The sequence below is a fragment of the Dicentrarchus labrax genome, unplaced genomic scaffold (assembly GCF_905237075.1).
Source record: "Dicentrarchus labrax unplaced genomic scaffold, dlabrax2021, whole genome shotgun sequence".
NCBI classification, from domain to species: domain Eukaryota; kingdom Metazoa; phylum Chordata; class Actinopteri; family Moronidae; genus Dicentrarchus; species Dicentrarchus labrax.
In genome coordinates this window covers 8,736,652-8,754,990 of record NW_026136719.1, presented here as the reverse complement: position 1 = coordinate 8,754,990, position 18,339 = coordinate 8,736,652, and the positions used below count along the sequence as shown (strand labels likewise).

General features: G+C 38.3%; 1 protein-coding gene across 4 annotated transcripts in view; it reads left to right on the top strand.

The window, feature by feature from the left end:
- Window positions 1-18,339, top strand: part of csnk1g1 (casein kinase 1, gamma 1) — a 34,835-nt gene that overhangs the window by 1,967 nt on the left and 14,529 nt on the right. For all 4 annotated transcript variants that reach the window (XM_051378378.1, XM_051378380.1, XM_051378379.1 and 1 more), the window contains exons 2-5: window positions 5,272-5,701; window positions 6,320-6,360; window positions 8,223-8,292; window positions 16,712-16,863. In XM_051378378.1, coding sequence (XP_051234338.1) covers window positions 5,515-5,701; window positions 6,320-6,360; window positions 8,223-8,292; window positions 16,712-16,863 — 450 coding nt within the window. In that variant the 5' untranslated portion in view covers window positions 5,272-5,514. The remainder of the gene's footprint in view (window positions 1-5,271; window positions 5,702-6,319; window positions 6,361-8,222; window positions 8,293-16,711; window positions 16,864-18,339) is intronic.

Sequence of the window (18,339 nt, the reverse complement as noted above, 5' to 3'; positions counted from 1 at the left end):
TCCACTCAGAGCCTTTGTTTCTGTAAAAATGAAAAGATGTCAACAGATTAGTCATTTTAAATAGATGCTAATCAGCTAGAAGCGTCTCAGTTTCTCAAGATATTTTGACAGGCAAATTTGTAGACTGTAATCAAGGTTTTTGGAGTCGTAAATACATTTTCAATGCCACCTCAGTGTGTTTCTGAAGGAAATATACTAGTGCTGTAAATATATTAGTGCTGGATTTTGAAACTAGCTATTAACCAATTATATCAACTATCCTGAACTCATGTAATGTTTATTCTGTCATTACCAGTATCCTTCAACAAACCCTTTTACCACTTTTCGTCAGTAAGTGTCGCCACTATGGTTTTGTGCCTGTGGTTAGACAATAAACAGTTGTGTTTTTTTGTTTTGATACTGTCTCCACATCTCACGAGAATATTGTAACATCATTGTGCAAACAATACTGTCATAATACCCTGTTTATATATTTCTACAAACACCATATTCCTGCTTCATCATTCCAGTCAGGCTAGAACTATGAAATAAAATAGTCTGATGCATATTTTCAGCTGGAAGAATATTGGCTATGTGACACTGATATGAGGTCAGCAGAAGTTACTGTCTGCAGTCTCAATTCTGAGAGCATCTTCAGTAATATGACACATTTCTTGTTCACGCACTGTGAGGCTCATTCAAAAGTGGGTTATCGTCACAGTAGACGAGAAATGAAGATTAAAGAGTGTATAATAGCTTATCAATTAAATAATGAATGCACTTTTTAGGAAGCAAAATTGGTGAGAATCTAATGTGTAAATTCCAAGAATGTAAAATGTTTGTTTTTTGGGATTTAATGTTAAATTGGTTAATTTAATCAATACACTTAAGGGTGTTAATATTCCTTAAGCACTCATACAGGCCAAGCTAGAATTAAATTAAATGCTACTAGCCAGATGAGCACTATATCAAGCTTCAGGCTGTGCCATCATAAATCTATACCACCGTCAAACAGGCAGCCACATTTACCACTTTATCTGCTCCAGCCTAGCACAAAACCAACTAACACATTCACTTTGAAACTCTACTATGACGTTCAAAATACAAAGCATGGACACAGAGAATCAGTTCTCATTTAAGACTGTTTCTGAACTGTCTGATTCCTGGTGGTCATGCAGCTCAGACAATATCAGTTCCTTTTATTTATGCTTACACATTGCTTGCACCAAAGCGTTTAAATGTCAGACCAAAAGCGTTGTAAAAAGGAAAGTTTTTTTTGAATGTATGGACACATTTTACCACGCTGGATGAGAACTAAACACTTTATCTGCAGAACCAATTTTAAGTGAGACATATACTTAAATATGTGACATTTATACATGACATTTTGAATTACCGTCAAAAAAAGAATTGCTTAACGAATCAATGAAGCCCGTTTGAGACCAAAGATTCACAATGAGACGTAACTGTTTCAGACCTGTCACACCTCAACTCAAGCCGACTGATGGCATTTGTCTGCGACCCGGCTCGTCAAATGTCCAGAGGCTTGTTTAAGAACGTACCACACAACAGCTCGTAGCGAAGTCAGCTGGTCAAGTCGGTTACAAACTGTCAGCTAGTCAAAATGCAGTTTCGGACAGAGGAAAGAGAGCAGCATCTCATTCATTTATTTGAGGAATGACTGACACGACCCTAGAGCCTCTTGTTCTTTATGTTTTTGCCGTTTCATCAATAAAATGTAATAGGTAACTCGATATCACTATCCTCATCCATATTGCATATGCAAATATATCCAGCACCAAAAAGAAAAAGAAAAAAGCATGACAAGTTTCATCTCGCCTCGCCGCAAATCTTTGGTTGGAACTGGGCTTAAGGGTCGATAAGCTAAATCTGCAATGGGATATGAATTTATAAAATCCTTTCATGACTTCTCCTTCTGACAAACTAAATTACTTTCATAGGATGCCAAAAGGTGTGTATCCTCGAACTCATATATCAGAAGACATGGCACCTCCACAGGGATAAAGGCCGGGGATTCCCCACCTTACATCAAAACTGAAGAAGCCATGTGTACAGACAGACGTTTTCTATTCCGCAGTAACAGTCCAGTGTATTGCTTGAATTTGTCTTTCCTATATTAATTAGGTCTGAATTAAATATACTGAAATTCTATGCAGTTACAGCATAATATTTATTTTGCATATCTGATATACACACGAGGTGAAAAACACTCTGTAGGGGCAACTTCTAAAATAAGTTGCCCCTACTGCCACTTAGTAGGCCCTGAAACAACACGGTAGGGTTAGGTCAACATTTACAACATAGTTTCAGCTTTGAACATTTACAAAGGCAGTAGTTATTTTGGGGTTATTATATTGGATTGCATGTTACTTTCTCCACCCCTGTAAGGTAAATAAAACAAGATTTCATTTGGACTCTCCTATTCTAAAATGTGTGTTGGAAATGGGGTGACAAGACCTTCCTTTTGATTTGGTTTAGTTTGGGCTTTTTTCAGTAAATGAACACATATTTAATAATGAGCACATAACACCAGAGGAAACAATACACAAGTAGATGAACGATGCCTAGGGGCTCATTATAGTGTGATACGCCTTTTGTAATTAAAGGTTGCAGATGTTTTGCTATCCTTCATGAAGTACAGTTTTGCTGCCTTAGATAGTATGAATGAAGTTCTTGTCCCACATCTTTATTTTTCCATCCTAATCCTCAGTTTAGGCATGTCTGAACATGTTCAAGATACACGTAGGCTGTGGTGATCTTAGCCTTCTAGTAAAGCAGATGCATAAAACAGGAAAAGAAACTGTACATTCTATTTTGTCTCCAAAAAATAACGTCCTTTCAGTTTACACCATGTACAAAGTCTGTCAACATTTTTTGCCAGATAGGGCAGCACCTGTAACAGAGGTATTACTGTGCAATTCAACATCAAAATAGCTCTCTGACTGTGAGGAGAAAAAACACTATTTAAAGTGAAGTTTGCATATAATTTGCTCCAAACAAACTAGACTAAAACCAAAAGAAGAACCAAAAACTGGCCTTGTCATCTTTAAACAATGAATTATCTCTCATGTCTCAAAACAAAATAGATATATATTTTTATGTCATTATTGTGGAAATGAGAAAAGTTTTCAAATGTTTGATCAGTCTTACTTTACAAAAATACCTATACAAACGATTTGAAGCCAGTTACAGTTAAAGGATATGACCCATCCCTTGAAAACATATCCCATACTCAAATAAACATTACAATCTTATTGAATTTTCAATGTAACCTTAATATTGTAGTAACAATTTAAATAAGCTGAATGCTCTGTTTATCAAGACTACAGTGCTGTAGTTTAGCAGTGATGTGAATCTGCAGTGGCAGTCTGGGCTACGTGAGCAGCAGTGACGACCAGGAAATCAGTGATAGTAGTCTGGTGTGAAGGGCTGAACGCAGGTTGGGTGTGTGTTTATTATCCTGCATCCATCATCTTCCATCATGAGAAAAAACATAGCTGAGCTAATCTGAACACCAGCGCACGATGGATTAGAGTGGCCTACAAATGATTATTTGCACAATGGAAACTGTTACAGCTCACCGTTGGTCTTTGCTGCAAACCTGTTTTATAGCCATGTTGTTCTGTTCCTGGTTTTATGTAATAGCAACAGTGCACAGTTGCCCTTGAGAGCAAACTAGCTGTCTTTGATGCTGAGATGTGGCAGGCAATACTGAGCATGAGTCATCCGGAAGCCCACACACAAATACTTTTCAACAGCAGCCTTTCCATGCTCAGGAATTACAGCATTGTCATGAAAACATTAATAGCTGTTGTTGTTTTTTTTTTATTGAAAACATAAAATGTTGTTTTTTTTTAATGGAAAATTGTTTCTTTAAATAAATTATATATAATTGAGGTGAATAATCCATGTAACTGGTAATCTGCCTAATTTATAGTAACATTTTGTCTGCAGCTTTAGTAGAGCGACTTGCTGAAGAATACGAAGTCCCCAGAGAGCCCTGCAGTTGATAAACATCATATGTCTTACTGGTTGCACACCAAAGTGCCCTTATAATCGCATCATTTAATATTTACACATTTCTTGCCTGTGGTACAAGGGGGTAGGTTGAATCATAAAATATTTTGCTGAGCACTTGACAAAATCAGACCGGTGTCCATTTAGTTAAGCTATTGTGTCCTTGCGAGCAGACGTAGCTTTATATAATTGTTTACATAATATTCCCCTGCTGACATTGTCTGCCAGGCTATAGCTGTGGGTGGTGGAGAGTCTTAGATGCCTTCATGATCACAAACTATGACTTAAGGCTTGTGTTGATGCTGAAACTGGTTGCTGTGTTTTCTGTGACCACTGTGACTTGATGACTATCTCTTTAGCCCCGCGGCGCTGTTACAGTAAGCCAGTCCTGTCCTCGTTTAGCATTGTGTACTTGTAAACAGTGATTTAATGCATTTACATGACTCATGAGCTTCAAAAATGAAATTAAACCTGCTATGTTATGGTGAATTTAAATTTAGAATATATTCAGCTGTTAAAATGTGAAACTGCAGAGCTTACTGGTGACATCATATGTGGTCCTGAATATTTATCTTTGCTTTAGAAACCTTTGGTAAGAGTTAAAATAAGCAAATGGAGCTTTTTCCTCAACTCTTAAAATTGAATGTCCAGCCAAAGGGCCATGTAGCCGCCCCACCATGCCTCACTGTCCGTGTAGTGCATGAATGACATTTTTTGTCAGATTTTGCTGCACATTTCTTCACATAACAGTAGTGAAACTTAAATGACAAAATATCTGCCTCACACTCAACCGGAGCACCTGATCATTTTTGAATATTTTCAGCAATTTCTGGTTTAATTTACTTTATTGTGTTGTCTGTTCCCTTCTTGAGGCAAGGAGGCATGTTTTTAAAAATTGTGACTAAAAGGTCCTTAGTGTGGAAATTGGCATTTACAAGGTCTGCAGTGCCAGTGTTATCATGAGGCCTGGTTGTTTTTATTATGAACCCGACTGAGGAAATATCAGATCCTTTCAATCTAATTTTGAATGTCATAATTTTCTGGTTAGTGTTTTTTATGCTTTTAGAGCCAAAAGGACTAAAGCTAAAACAAAGAGATCAGCCTGCCTCTTGAAGTTGTATTCTGAAAGCCAACATTTCGTTGTGGGATTTTATCAGATTTACACGAGGAACTACACTACCATGTTCCATGTGCTGCTCTCTGTGGAAAGTCAATGTCTTCTTCCTTTCTCATGTTTTATTGTGTTTGTTACAGGTCTTCCACCTTCTCCTTCCTGTGACAGATGTTGAGAACAGAGATCAGCCTGTTCAGCAACTGTTAGAGGTGACGGGTGAGGACGGGGAGGAGTGTCTGTTAGCTCTACCAGGTTTTGTCTCATGAGAGTGACTGTGCCATCCAGGCACTGTCAGTGACCAGGGCTGTGGCTGTGGTGGGCCCGGCCCAGGAGGCCTTTTTGTACATCACTCCTGGCTCCCGCTGACCTGTGCTGCTCACACCATGGATCAACAGAGGGATAAATATGGCGAGCGGCCCACTAGGGCCGCCAAAGTTTCCCAGGGTAACCGCAGTGGACACTCGTCCCGACCATCTGGCTCCTCCAGCTCTTCTGGGGTTCTCATGGTGGGGCCAAATTTTCGTGTGGGCAAGAAGATCGGCTGTGGAAACTTTGGTGAATTGAAGCTTGGTAAGTTGAGACTAAATCTTGTATTAAATGGTTCAAGACACAACGGAAAAATTGATTGATGTGAATTTCAGAGTTTTTATTGCTGTTCTTAATTGTTCTGTGTCTAACTGTACTCAGTAGTTTTGTTGAATTGTATTGCATTATATGGAGAGATGTTTCTAATATCTTGTCTATCCCATTTAAATGACTCACGGTCGGTTCACAGAGAGACTCAATATTGGAAACATCTCTCAGTGTAATGTAATACGGTACTATAAATTAAATAAACATATATTCAGCCAAAATCTCTCAAAAAATCATCCGGTCAATCAAAAGAATTTTCATGAAGGATTTCATTCATTTTTTTGCGGGGCTGTATTAGACTGTATTATCTGTGGTTAAGTGTACCATGAAAATTAGTGTATATTCATAGTAGAACTGGAAAAAAGGTGATTGGATTGGATAATATTCTGTCATAGACCTTTTTATATATGGACCTTGTAAAATGTGCAGGAAAATTAAATGGGGAAAATCTTGACATCACTTATAGAGTTGATTATTCCCTTGTGAAACAGCCTCAAGGGGTGTACTTTATTTCTCGAAACCGCCTAATATAACCTTACGCATTTCTTATTTCAGGTAAAAATCTCTACACCAACGAGTATGTAGCTATTAAACTGGTAAGTGCACACTTTTTTTTTCTGCTTGATTCTTCACCTCTGGGGCCTGATACAGCATATTATAGAAACCATCCAACCAACCACCATTATTAGACTCCTTGTGATGCTGATTATTGCACACAAAAACATTGTGGTGTTTATAGAGGAAGTTTTTCAGGTTTTCCAGTCCCAACAGGGTCAGACACACCCTTGGAGAGGGCTAACTGCTATTTTAACTGGTATTTGCTAGTTTGTTTTCCTCTCTAGTCAGTGGTCTGTGGTGTAATAGCTCTGTCAGAATATGAAAGTGAAACTAAAGTACTTCTGGCATCGCACCTTGAGCTGTCTTGCGAACTTGCAAAGACTTCTAAAATGTTCAACTAGCTATAAAATCTGCACATTTTTCATTACTGTTTGCTGTTGATTTTCATAGATATGACTCTTGGGTTGTACCGGACTGAGACAAATGTGAATGAGGTGTAGATCCTTGGCTAGGTGTGTCTTTCCAGTTGCTGCTGGACTGGAAATCATGACTCCTGACTCATTCTTTTATTATTGCTCACTAGAGAGTAGTAAAAACGATAGCTACAGTATCAAGCCAAAATGTTTTCCGCCGCTTGCACTACTGTAAGGTGTGTGCTGACACTGATGTTGTGCTTTTTATGCAACTAAGATATATATTTTGGGGAGAAATTAACTGGGAAGACAAATTTGGGGGCACTGTTGGACACTCTGGGTTGTGTCTTTAGTTCCTACTCGGGTCAGTTTCCCAAACATTTATTTTTTTTAAAGTATATTTTTGGGGGCTTTTATTGCCATTTATTGTAGTGACAGCTGAAGATAGACAGGAAAGGGGGGCAGAGAGAGGGGATGACACGCAGCAAAGGGCCGCAGGTCGGATTGAACCCTGGGCTGCTTCAGCAAGGACTCAGCCTCGGTACACGGGTCGCCAGCTCTACCCACTGCGCTATCCGGGCGCCCAGTTTCCCAAACATTTGATCGGAAAATGACTTATTTTCCAGGCAATGTTGAATTTAACTAAATTATTGTCAAATAGTTTTAATGAGATTTAGCATTTCCCCACATTAAATGGGATGTTTTGGTGAAGTATGGTGGAATGTTTTTAAGTTTGATGGATGATTCAGACAATGGAGGAGTCCACCATCTCCTCCAACAGAGTCTTCAGAGTACAGATGAGAGACATGTGACAGGACATGATTTATTTGTTTGATCTTATGGTAGAAGAGAGAGCTGCTAGCGATGTTTGTGGAAACTGACACTCAAATACACATAGTGCCATTATGTTTGGTTGACCTACTAGTGTTACATGATGGGAGGCTTTTCCTGGATCATCAAAAATTCTGTAATCACATTATGTTGGCTGGCATGTTTGTATATGCCCTGAAGATGAGTCATCAAAAAAATGTTGACACAGAAGAGCCGTTTCACTTCTAAAAGGTCCAGTGTGTAACATTTAGGAGGATCTACTGGCAGAATATAATACAAAAGTAAAATTAAGGTTTTTAATTAATTGTTTCAATTAGTGTATAATCACCTGAAAATAAGAATTATGTTTTTGTTACCTTAGAATGAGCCCAGAATGGACAAACCAAACACTGGCTCTTGATAAGGCCTTTCACAGGTTTTGTGGCCACCGTAGTTTCTCCTACCAGTTAGTTGAGGCGAGCGGTTACAGTTGGTTGCAGTCTGCAACGTCGCCACTAGATGCCACTAAATCCTACACACTGGTCCTGTGTGGAAAATCCATTCTTTGTTTTTTCTTTGATTTAACATATAAAGTAAAATTCAGTTTTAGGAGGTTTGTCTGTTTGTGAGGTTATTGTCATTATCTGAGTTCTTGTTTGGATGTGTCCACTGTGCAGGAACCAGTGAAGTCGAGGGCACCACAGTTGCATTTAGAGTACCGGTTCTACAAAACACTGGGAACTACAGGTAAGGTCACAGATTTGTCACTCCTTGTGGTGTTTTTGTGTGTGGCTGCATGACAATGATTTGACTGTTTTGGAAGATCAGCACAGAAGATTGCATCATTTCCACAACAAGTGATTACTCCACTCAGGTTACGTATTGATATTAAGCTGGGTCAGCAATTTATTTTAATCTCCAAGACTTTGTGTACACGAGTGCGTGGATGGCTACGTGCATAGCGGGCGTGTTGAACAGTGACCTTGCTTGACGATACTTTGACCAGCGGTGCAATTCAATATGAAAGGTGTTGACATAAAGCTTCTTATACGCTTACAAAACAGATGTAGCAGCGGATCTTTTTTTCCCTATTCACTGAAAAGACTTCCTTGTTGTTGTCTAGGCAGAATATGCAGGAGGTTTTGCAGAATATATTTGAGGTCGTAACTTATATTCAGTGCTCTATGTCTCTGCCGTCATTGGTGTCTTGTCTGCAGTAGCCTTAACTCACATCTCCGGTTGTGACTGAGCCAATAATAACTTAAACATAATGTGTCAGTATGTCACCCTGGCTTAGTGTGGGTCTCCATAGGCTAAATCTGAATGTGTTAGAACATGTCTCTATGTGCATACTGAATAACTAAGTGACTTAGTATTAAATAGTGTGAATAATTGTCCTTTCTTTTTTAAATCTACAATGATTTGTTACTTGGTGGCTGTGGAAAGAAGCTGTGAACACAACACTGACATATTACCACCATGTTGAAGATGGCATAGTACATACAGTTGCTTATTTACACATCCAGCAGTCGCAGAGCAACCTTATTGTTCATTTGGAGTCACGTTTCTAGAAACCTGGTGAATATGCATCCAGTAATCACTCACCTTTCAACTCTGTTCTATTTTTTTCGTCTCCACCAAATCCTGAGAGATTTACACTAAATGCTCCACAGTTTTCATCAGCTAGTCGTTAACTTTATTCTTTTTTTTTTTTTTTTTACCAAAAAGTTGTAGGCTGGAAAACCAAAACAATGAGTTGAAAGACGCTATAAAGCGCGTATAAAACTATTGATTATAGTGGCATTAAGGAAATGTAGCATGAGCTGTGATCTTATTGTGCACATATCTCACAAAAAATACATATATCCAGTATGAAGCAGGCTTATACATTGTTATGGTGCTGCAGGTAGCTAAGGAATTTATTTATTTATTTCTGTTGTCTTATTAAAACACCTAGGAACTGGGTTACTTTCACTGCATGAGGCTAGATCATGTGGTTAAAGGTTAGTGATAATCCATGTCATCAGATGGTCTTATTATGGTATTATTTTATATATTTAATATGCATGCGTTAAGATACCAAGGAACTGTGGTCATTCAGCCAATATCACTGCTGAATGATGATTTTCAAATTAATCTATTACTAATGTGTATCTAGTGCTCATGTATTGGTTCTGATGTTCGGTTACTGCAATCAGTGAAGCCCAAATGACTTTAACTCGAAAATGTACTTTCTCCTGATACCTGACCTGTAGTATTATATCTTGCAGTTCATTAAATGGTTATTTTTATCATTGTTCAAAATTTTATTTACTATTGTTCACGCATAATGGCTATTGGTAGCTGTTTCTGCCCTTCATGTTGTTGTTGCGTAGTGATGTCAAAACTAATGGTACACATTAACACTGACGTGGCGGTATTTGTCTTTTTCCAGGTCCTCATTTTCTGGAGTCGTGCCCTTTAAACTTTGTTATTCCATGTTCATAATGGAGAACAATTCAATAATAGTTGCTTCTCAACTTCTCTTCCCTTGATTCTGCTCCCTTGAGAATTTCTCGGTTTGTCATAAAAGATTAGTCAAGGTCTGCTGACGCATCTCTGTTACAGCAACGACTGACAAGAATCTTGTGAGGATTAAATAACTACAACAGAGAAATAAATGAAGGGCACATTTTTTTTTTATTCTTGGTACCAGAGGAAATGGGTGGGGACACTAGAAACAATGGAACAATAGAAAAATCTTTTTTAATAGATGTTCGTTGCTCTTCTGGTAAAATGGTTAAAATAATACCGTATGCATTGCGCTGGTTGTCACATGAATACACTAAATACACCAAAATACACAATTGTAGCCAGTGATTTATAAGCGAAAAGTTTGATCATGCTGCTTGTTAATTTATTAATTAAGGTTTTCCCCACAAATCAGTTAAGTCACAGTGTTGCAGTTTAGGGGAGGCCTCCGTCACAGTTTGGCATGGAAAATAAAAGCCACCTTTGCGTAATGTATGGTCCTTGATGTTCTTTTTAGAGCTCTACATGCATATATGATAACCAGACTGGGAATATAATGGCTATTGTTTTGCAAAGGCAAGGGCTGGAAAAGGCCAACTGTGCGGAAACTCATTAAATATTTAGAGAGTGGGTCTGCCTCTCTTAGTACTAACCTGCCTCTGTCCTCTCCTCCAGATGGGATAACGTGACCTCATTTCTTCTTGGCTGTGTGCTGTGCCACATTCCTCTCAGCCAATGTGGTTGTCACAGTGTCTGTGCGACAGGGTCTTTATGAATTAATGTGGTTTGACTCAGTTGCTCAATCAGGTGTTGTATCTGGTGCATAACCAACTGTCACTGGATATTAATGAGGATGATTCAATTAGGAATTAAGCATCTCATTCCAGATATTATGTGAGAATATTTCTCAGTGTAGTCAATAACTGTTTAATTGCAGCTTTGGTTTTACAAGACAGCAGACAATGAGACATTATTGTGCCAAGGACAAGAATGGTTTTGAAGATCAAGAGGGTTTGTTCAAGGGTGGGTTGGACACTATTGAGCTGTCGAAGGTATTGGCAGCCAGGCTTCATCATGAAACACTACACCAGCTCTGTGACTGTTGCAATCCCAAGGAGTAAACATTTCCCACAGCGACACAGCTTACTAGATTTTACAAACATGTAAAGGAAAGGTCGGAGGTCTTATCCGGGATATCTGTTCCCACTAATGTGAAAACATGGATCATTGATAAGAATAGAGCTTCTCCCACTGCACTGTTTGCATCGAGTGAAAAGCTCAGGCATGGTGAGAAACTAGGGAGGAGTGTTTTTGTAGACTTTAATTTTTTTACAGCTCTGTAGTCTTATCAGTTATTAGGGGATAGATTTCAAAAATTATAACGACTGCATCAACAGAGAAAATATATTTGTACAGTTGTATTTGACACTGATATGTTACTTTATTCTTTGACATTTATGAATCTCAGACTTGTCATGATGACTGCACATGAAAAAAAAAAAAAAAGAACTCCTATTTTAATTAAAAACTTCCTTTTAATGAGAAAATAATCTCCACCCTGGTTACAGAATTGATAATGTTTGCAATGTTTCAATTGCTACATAACAATGTCATTGTCTTCTGTTATTTTGGCTGCGATCACGTCATTATGACTAAGCAGTCTGTCGTGTACATTTCCTTGTGAAACATGGACGGGCATTGCAGCCATACAGTTTACAACGTGAAAGCTTATATTTGTGCATTACATAAAGCTGAGGTCATGCTGTTAATTGACTGAACTCTAAAACATGCACTTTAAATTGAGATTTAAGGATTCGCCTGTGCCAAGTAGCCAGTTTTAATGGGCACTGAAGAAACAAATTTAGTCTGTAAAAACAAATTGCACTGGTTCAGACACTTGAACATTTTGTACATGTCTCTCTCGATAGAATGATCTTATGCAATGTTTGTTTGTACACCTGAGTTACAGTATAATTACTAATGTTTATTTCTTTTCAATTTAGTTTTCAAGTAGAAAAACCTTTAAACTTATTTGTGGACACAGTTTTGCATTGAAGTTTTATTGCGTGAATTAGTCATATGGTCAGTGGTTGGGAATTTTCCCTCCTTTACCAAATTGTAAAAGAATTCATAAAAAAAAATATATATATTTGAAACAACAAAACCGAATAGCTGGTTCTGTAGTTCTGTCGAATGTAAATGAATGTGACAAAATGGTGCAGTAATCAAATAAATTATCCAACAAATGAGCAGATTGACAATCAACAAAGCAGGTTTAGGGAAAGCAGCCACTGAACTGAAGCAAGCCAGTAAATTCTGTATGTCTGTCAGAAGTGTAATTTGAGTAACCAATCAGAGGCTGGAGCGATCGTGCAGGGCTCGTGCAATCAGAAGTGGATCTGCACAGTGCACAAAACATGCTGTGAGGCAGGAGCTGGCTGTAGTCCACAAGAGGCATAGAATATTCTATAGAGCCACTGCAGAACCAACATGAGTAGCCCGTCTTTGCTTAGTCTCCACTTCAGTAAAAAAACACCTGTCATAAATTTACAGTGCGGTACAATGGGGTCCACCCTGCACAGGTAACCACTTTTCTTACTCTGTATATATATATATAGAGTAAGAAACACATTGACTGTCACACCTACAGTCAATTTAGAGTCACGATTTCATCTAACCTGCATTTCTTTGGACTGTGGGAGGAAACCCACACAGGCACGAGGAGAACATGCAAACTCCACACAGAACGGCAGAATACAGTAATAATTTCTGTAATAGACGCCATTTTCGTCCATTATTAAAAAAAAAAAAATGTTGCCACCATACACAAAGAAATCAGTTTTTAATATTTCTGCATAGCACTTGTGATGTGGTGTAGTGTTGCTCTGGCTTAAACATGTTATAATATGGAAATGCAACATAAAATAAGCCTACAAAGTATTGAGACAAAAGAAATCAAATATGACAGGTAAAAATAAAGTGAGTGATTTTTCTACAACCCCTTTCGTCACAGTGATGGATACATTATTAATAACAGAAAAACTGCTACCAGATGGTCAAAATAAAACATCTTAGCGAAGGACTGCTCTCATCACAGTCCAGAAAAAGATATGGTCTTTGACAGCGCCTTGAAAAATTGCACACATAGAAATAAGTGTGTGGGGAGATTTGGGCGAGTGCCTTTCAGTTCTATTCATTCATCACACATTCATCTTGTTCCCCTTTTGTTGTAAAGGACTGCAGCCAGCACCTCTATCAGATTATAGTAATGCATAGGAAAATGTATTTGTGCTTTTATACAATACAGGTTTTATTCAGCTGACAGAACTGGTACATTTGGGAGAGTCTACAGTTACAGCCTTTTGTAGTTATGATTTCTATACTGATGTGTTTTTCTTATCTTAGCACAGACCTGCTACTCTGAGTGATGATATAAGTATATGTGATATATGATATTTATCAAATATATAACTGTATAGTATATATTCTTAGCATATGAAGTCCATTAAAATTACTAAAGCTAACTCTACAGTCAAATATTGTTATGTCTGTGGGGTCTGGAGTGTCAGTCTGTAAGGTTTGAGCAGGATTTGAATAGACATCACCCCCAGCATGAACTACATACTCAAGTTCAAAAGCTTATTTAACAGTCAGAAGCCTTTTTTGAAGAATGGTACCTGCAAGATACTGATCCAGTAGAGGCAAATCCACCTTTTTAACCAGCACTGTTCTGCTCTTTCACTCACCGATGCATAATGTCAGTGTGTATGTTCTTTTGAAACTGCTGTTTGTTTGTCTATGCTGCATGCCATTCACTTGCAACACTGTAGAAATGTCTTCAAGACCAAGTCAGTACTTCACCCAGGCATCGCTCTCATTATTTTTTAAGAAAATTGGATGAGAGAAGTCAAAAGTGGTACCTAGAAAATTGGTAGCTTCCATCAAAGGTTGAGTCTTCCTGTACAATTAGAGTATACTTTGCACTGCAGGACACACAGATTCAATCTCTTATGAGGACTGTTTTTCTATACATAATGATGGTTCCACAATCTCTGCTTTTCCTTTGCTACTAAAAAGCTAGACCAACCTTGTTTTCAATTGAACAACCGTTTATCCATTTATTTACAGCACATCTCCAATCTGACACATTTTTAGGCCTCCCACAGGCACCCAGGGTTTCAAGGCACTCATTCCTATGGTACAATTAGCAACCCACAGAACTGCATAATGGTGTCCAGAAACACAGGATGGAGCACAGCATGACTCCTACATGCCCATATGCTAGCTGACAGCATTTACGCCACCTTTCATGCTGCAGTGTATTTCCCATTACCCAGCTGGCAAGTCAGATGTCTTCATCAGCATATTCAATATGAATTTGTAGTAGTATTAGTATTTAGCTTTCTGATTATTATACTCTGCTTGAGCTACTTGAGCAGAATGATAAGTTTATGGCGGCAATTTGGTCCCTTCACTAAACTTTATTGTGCCCACTCATTTCTTCTGTCATCATCTGTCTCCTTTGTTGTGGTACACAAAACATGAATGAACTCTGTACACAACCAATATAGTGTGGGCTGGCAGCCTGTCCAACATTTTCACCTGTGGGGTGTGTGTGATTGTTTGTGTGATTGTGTGTGTGCACAGAAGAATTAAATTAATGTTCAAACTTGTACATAGACACATCTAGTACATATGTTAAGGGCAGAACCAAAATGTACTGATCTAGTCGATGGCTGTTACTAAAACGAGTTAGAAATGTAGTCTTAGAGCGGCACTGATCAGTATTTTTATGTTCACAATGTCAGCTCATTGTTTTGATTTTATAGCCAGCAACTTAACAGTATTTGTTCACTCTCCAGCATAGACTAGTCAAGTCTATGTCATTAAGTGACATAGTCAGAATAAACTAGCAGGTGAACACAATGGAACATTAAGCAGCTCATGAGTTGGCGGAGACCAAAACAAAGAAAGAAAAAAGTAAATAATGGACTTTTCCATTCCAGGTGAAACACGACTCCAAATGCATGGTAATGCTGCTCTATGACCTGTTAGTGTGTAAAGAAGATAATATGTCAAGGTTGTCTTTCTACCAACTAAGTGGGCACAAAAATTTATTAATGCAGACTTAAATTTTAGATTTTACAATGAAAACATTCATTCAGATATGATGAACAATGGAAATATGTATACAACTACATATGCGTAAATGCATATCCGCATAAACATATCTCTAAGTATACATACAAAGCAAACAAAGCTACTGTACTGTATATACAGTTATACTATCTCCCAAAGAGTTTTTTTCTACGTCGCAGTCGGCAGATACTTGATATTAAAGGACTGACTTTAGGATCTGGGACATGAAAAGCAATCAGGACATCCCTGCTTTTTTTTTTTTTTTTTTTCAACTTCTGTACAATAATAATATTTCCAAGGACTGAGCACAGCTTAAGCAGTCTGATAAAGCAAGGTCTGCATGATTGAAGCGCCAGCATTTCTTTGAAGTTTCTTGAGGGGACCTTTTTAATAGGACTCTGACTTGCAGTCTAACTTTGAATCGTGCTCCCCTGAAGGCAATTAACAGTTTGACCTGATTTCCTGTTCTTTGAAACTAAAGTTCAGGATGTGGTCAGGAATACCACAAACAATACAGACATCACCAAATAATTAGGAATTAATGAGAGCTGTATGTGCATAAAACTTGTAATTAGGGATTTCATGTGTGTGGATGGTGGGGTTTGTGTTAAAAATTCAGAAATCCCCCCTTTTTTTATATGTCATTAAAAACTGCAGGAATAGAGGAGAGATTAAAACGGTTCACATCCTGCCAGCTCTTGACATTTCAATTTTAGAGCATTAAGCTCACACACTTTTCTACAAGTTTAACAACACAAGTATCTTTAATTCCCAGATCACTAGTATTACAATCAACCCATACAAAAAAGAACAAGGGTCAGAGCACCAGCCCTACCATTATTACTGTTGCATTACACTGGCCACACAACACTAAACTGCACTGTGACAAGAAATAAAATAAGAGCCAAGGTGACAGATGGAAGGGATTTTGGAGCAATTAGAGTGAGTAGAGCAGAGAGGATATGATTCAGTTGGGAGGATGTGATATGAGGCAGTGAAAAGATTAGTTTTCAGCCTGCAGTAGAGCTGTGACACAGTTTTATTTGCAGGCACTGTGTTGTATTTTTTCTGTAGGGTTAATGTTTACCTAGCAGCTTTCTCTGCTCGCTGTCCTCAGTAACCTTGTGCTGCCCCTCCTCCTATCTGACCAGTTTGAGGCCTGTTGTTGCTTCACCTTGGAGCCAACTTAGAAATATCATTAGTCAAGGGAGACAGGAATAATAAACACATTTGCCACCCTCTCTCTCTCAGAAGTCCCAAGAGTATATACAACACATTGAAGGCATATTCTTCTTTTTAGTATCTAGTAACTAGTATTTGTTTTTCTTACTACAGTTTGCCTTTAATTATCTTAACTATTAACAGTGATCTTTCATATGTTTGATTCACTTGTAAATGCGTGGTTAATCAATAAAGACTAGTGATTACTTAGACAAATTTGAGGATGTACAGCTGTTTCCACCAGCCTGGGAATTTAGTCTCTTGTAAGTCTAATTTCTTTGTTCTTGTGTTTCAGCTGAAGGTGTGCCCCAGGTGTTTTACTTTGGACCCTGTGGGAAGTACAACGCAATGGTTCTGGAGTTGCTGGGCCCGAGTCTAGAGGACCTCTTTGACCTTTGTGACAGGACCTTTTCACTGAAGACCGTCTTAATGATAGCAATTCAGCTGGTGAGTTCAGAGCATTATATGACACATGAAATAGTTTTAAGATAAGTTCGTTTCACTTAATATATCTGATGAAATGACTGTAAATTCTTAAGTAATGTTAAAATTGCTTTAAGTGCTGTCTATTAAACAAGTAAAGCCCACGCTAAAAATAATTGTGAAATGTGCAGTTCCTCGGCATTGATTACACAATGTTTACCCACAGAAATGGTATTATTAGTCATTGTTTCGTTTGTTCTGATGAACTAATTTGCAAAGGTGATGGTGTAATGTGCTGTTAAAAAAAATATATAGTTCCTAGTAATATGTTTCGCAACAAAAGCCTTGCAAAGCTTTGATGTGAATCTGCCCCCTGAAACTGATGGAGGCACTTTGACCAAGACAAAAAAATTGAACACCTAGTCTACTGTCGTAATGTTGTTGCTGGAGCTTTCAAGTACATCTTTCTCAGCAGATGGGGTTTGCTCAGTTGACAACTCAACTATGCTGAGTTTGACAACTGAGCAGACCATGAGATGTGGTTGAAAGCCCTGGAAAAGGCTGGTAAATGGACCTAGAGTTCAGAGTGTTTTCTTAAATTGTTTTTTTTAAACTCAAGAATTAACTTTTGGGGGCACCCCACTAACTCACCTGGTAGACTGTGTGCCATGTATCAAGGCTGACTCTTTACCGCAGGAGCCGGGGTTCAATTCCACTGCCTATATAGCTGTTGTACAGTATTTTGTTTAAATAACATAAACACAATGCACCCAAAGTCCTGCTTACTGACCATAGGCCCATAGTGCAGGTGGGAAGGTGCGCTACCAGTGCACAGTCTCCCATTACACATTCTGCAAATTAGCAATCTGTCAGTATACATGTACCATTGGGCAATCTGGTAGGCTAGGAGCTGTCAAAAAGAGCAAAGCCATCACTGAATCTCATTAACTTTGAGCAGCTCAGAGGGTGGTTTGCCCAGTCTTTTAGGCGCCTCAGACATCTCAAAATTTCTAACATTTCATTTTGTCAGCACAAAATCTGCAGTGCTCTTGTAATGATAGCCTCTGCAAATTTGTAAGGAAACCTACAAAACAGCACAACATAAGCATGGTGTTGCAGAACAGAGAATTGCTAAACCCTGCATCTCAGCCAATCTCTTCTGTATTCATCACGTAGGTCTTCCTCTTTATTTTTTTGGCACAAATGAGTGATCCCATTGTTTGATTGTTTCAGGGTATCAGGATTCCTTAAGATCAAACCCAAGTGAAGGATCGTATTACTCATGCCATTACTTATTTTCCCATTGTGTCTGAGCTGTCATTCTTCCTTCCATTACAAATCTCTTCTTGGAAGGCAACAGCCATGAGCACTTGATTAAAATTACTTCTCTATAAACACATTGTCGTTCTGATCCTAATCGCTGGTGCTTTTCGTAGTCCTAAATCCCAGCAGAATGGTTTTGCATCTCTGTTGATGTTGAGCCAGAATTTCCAACCACTA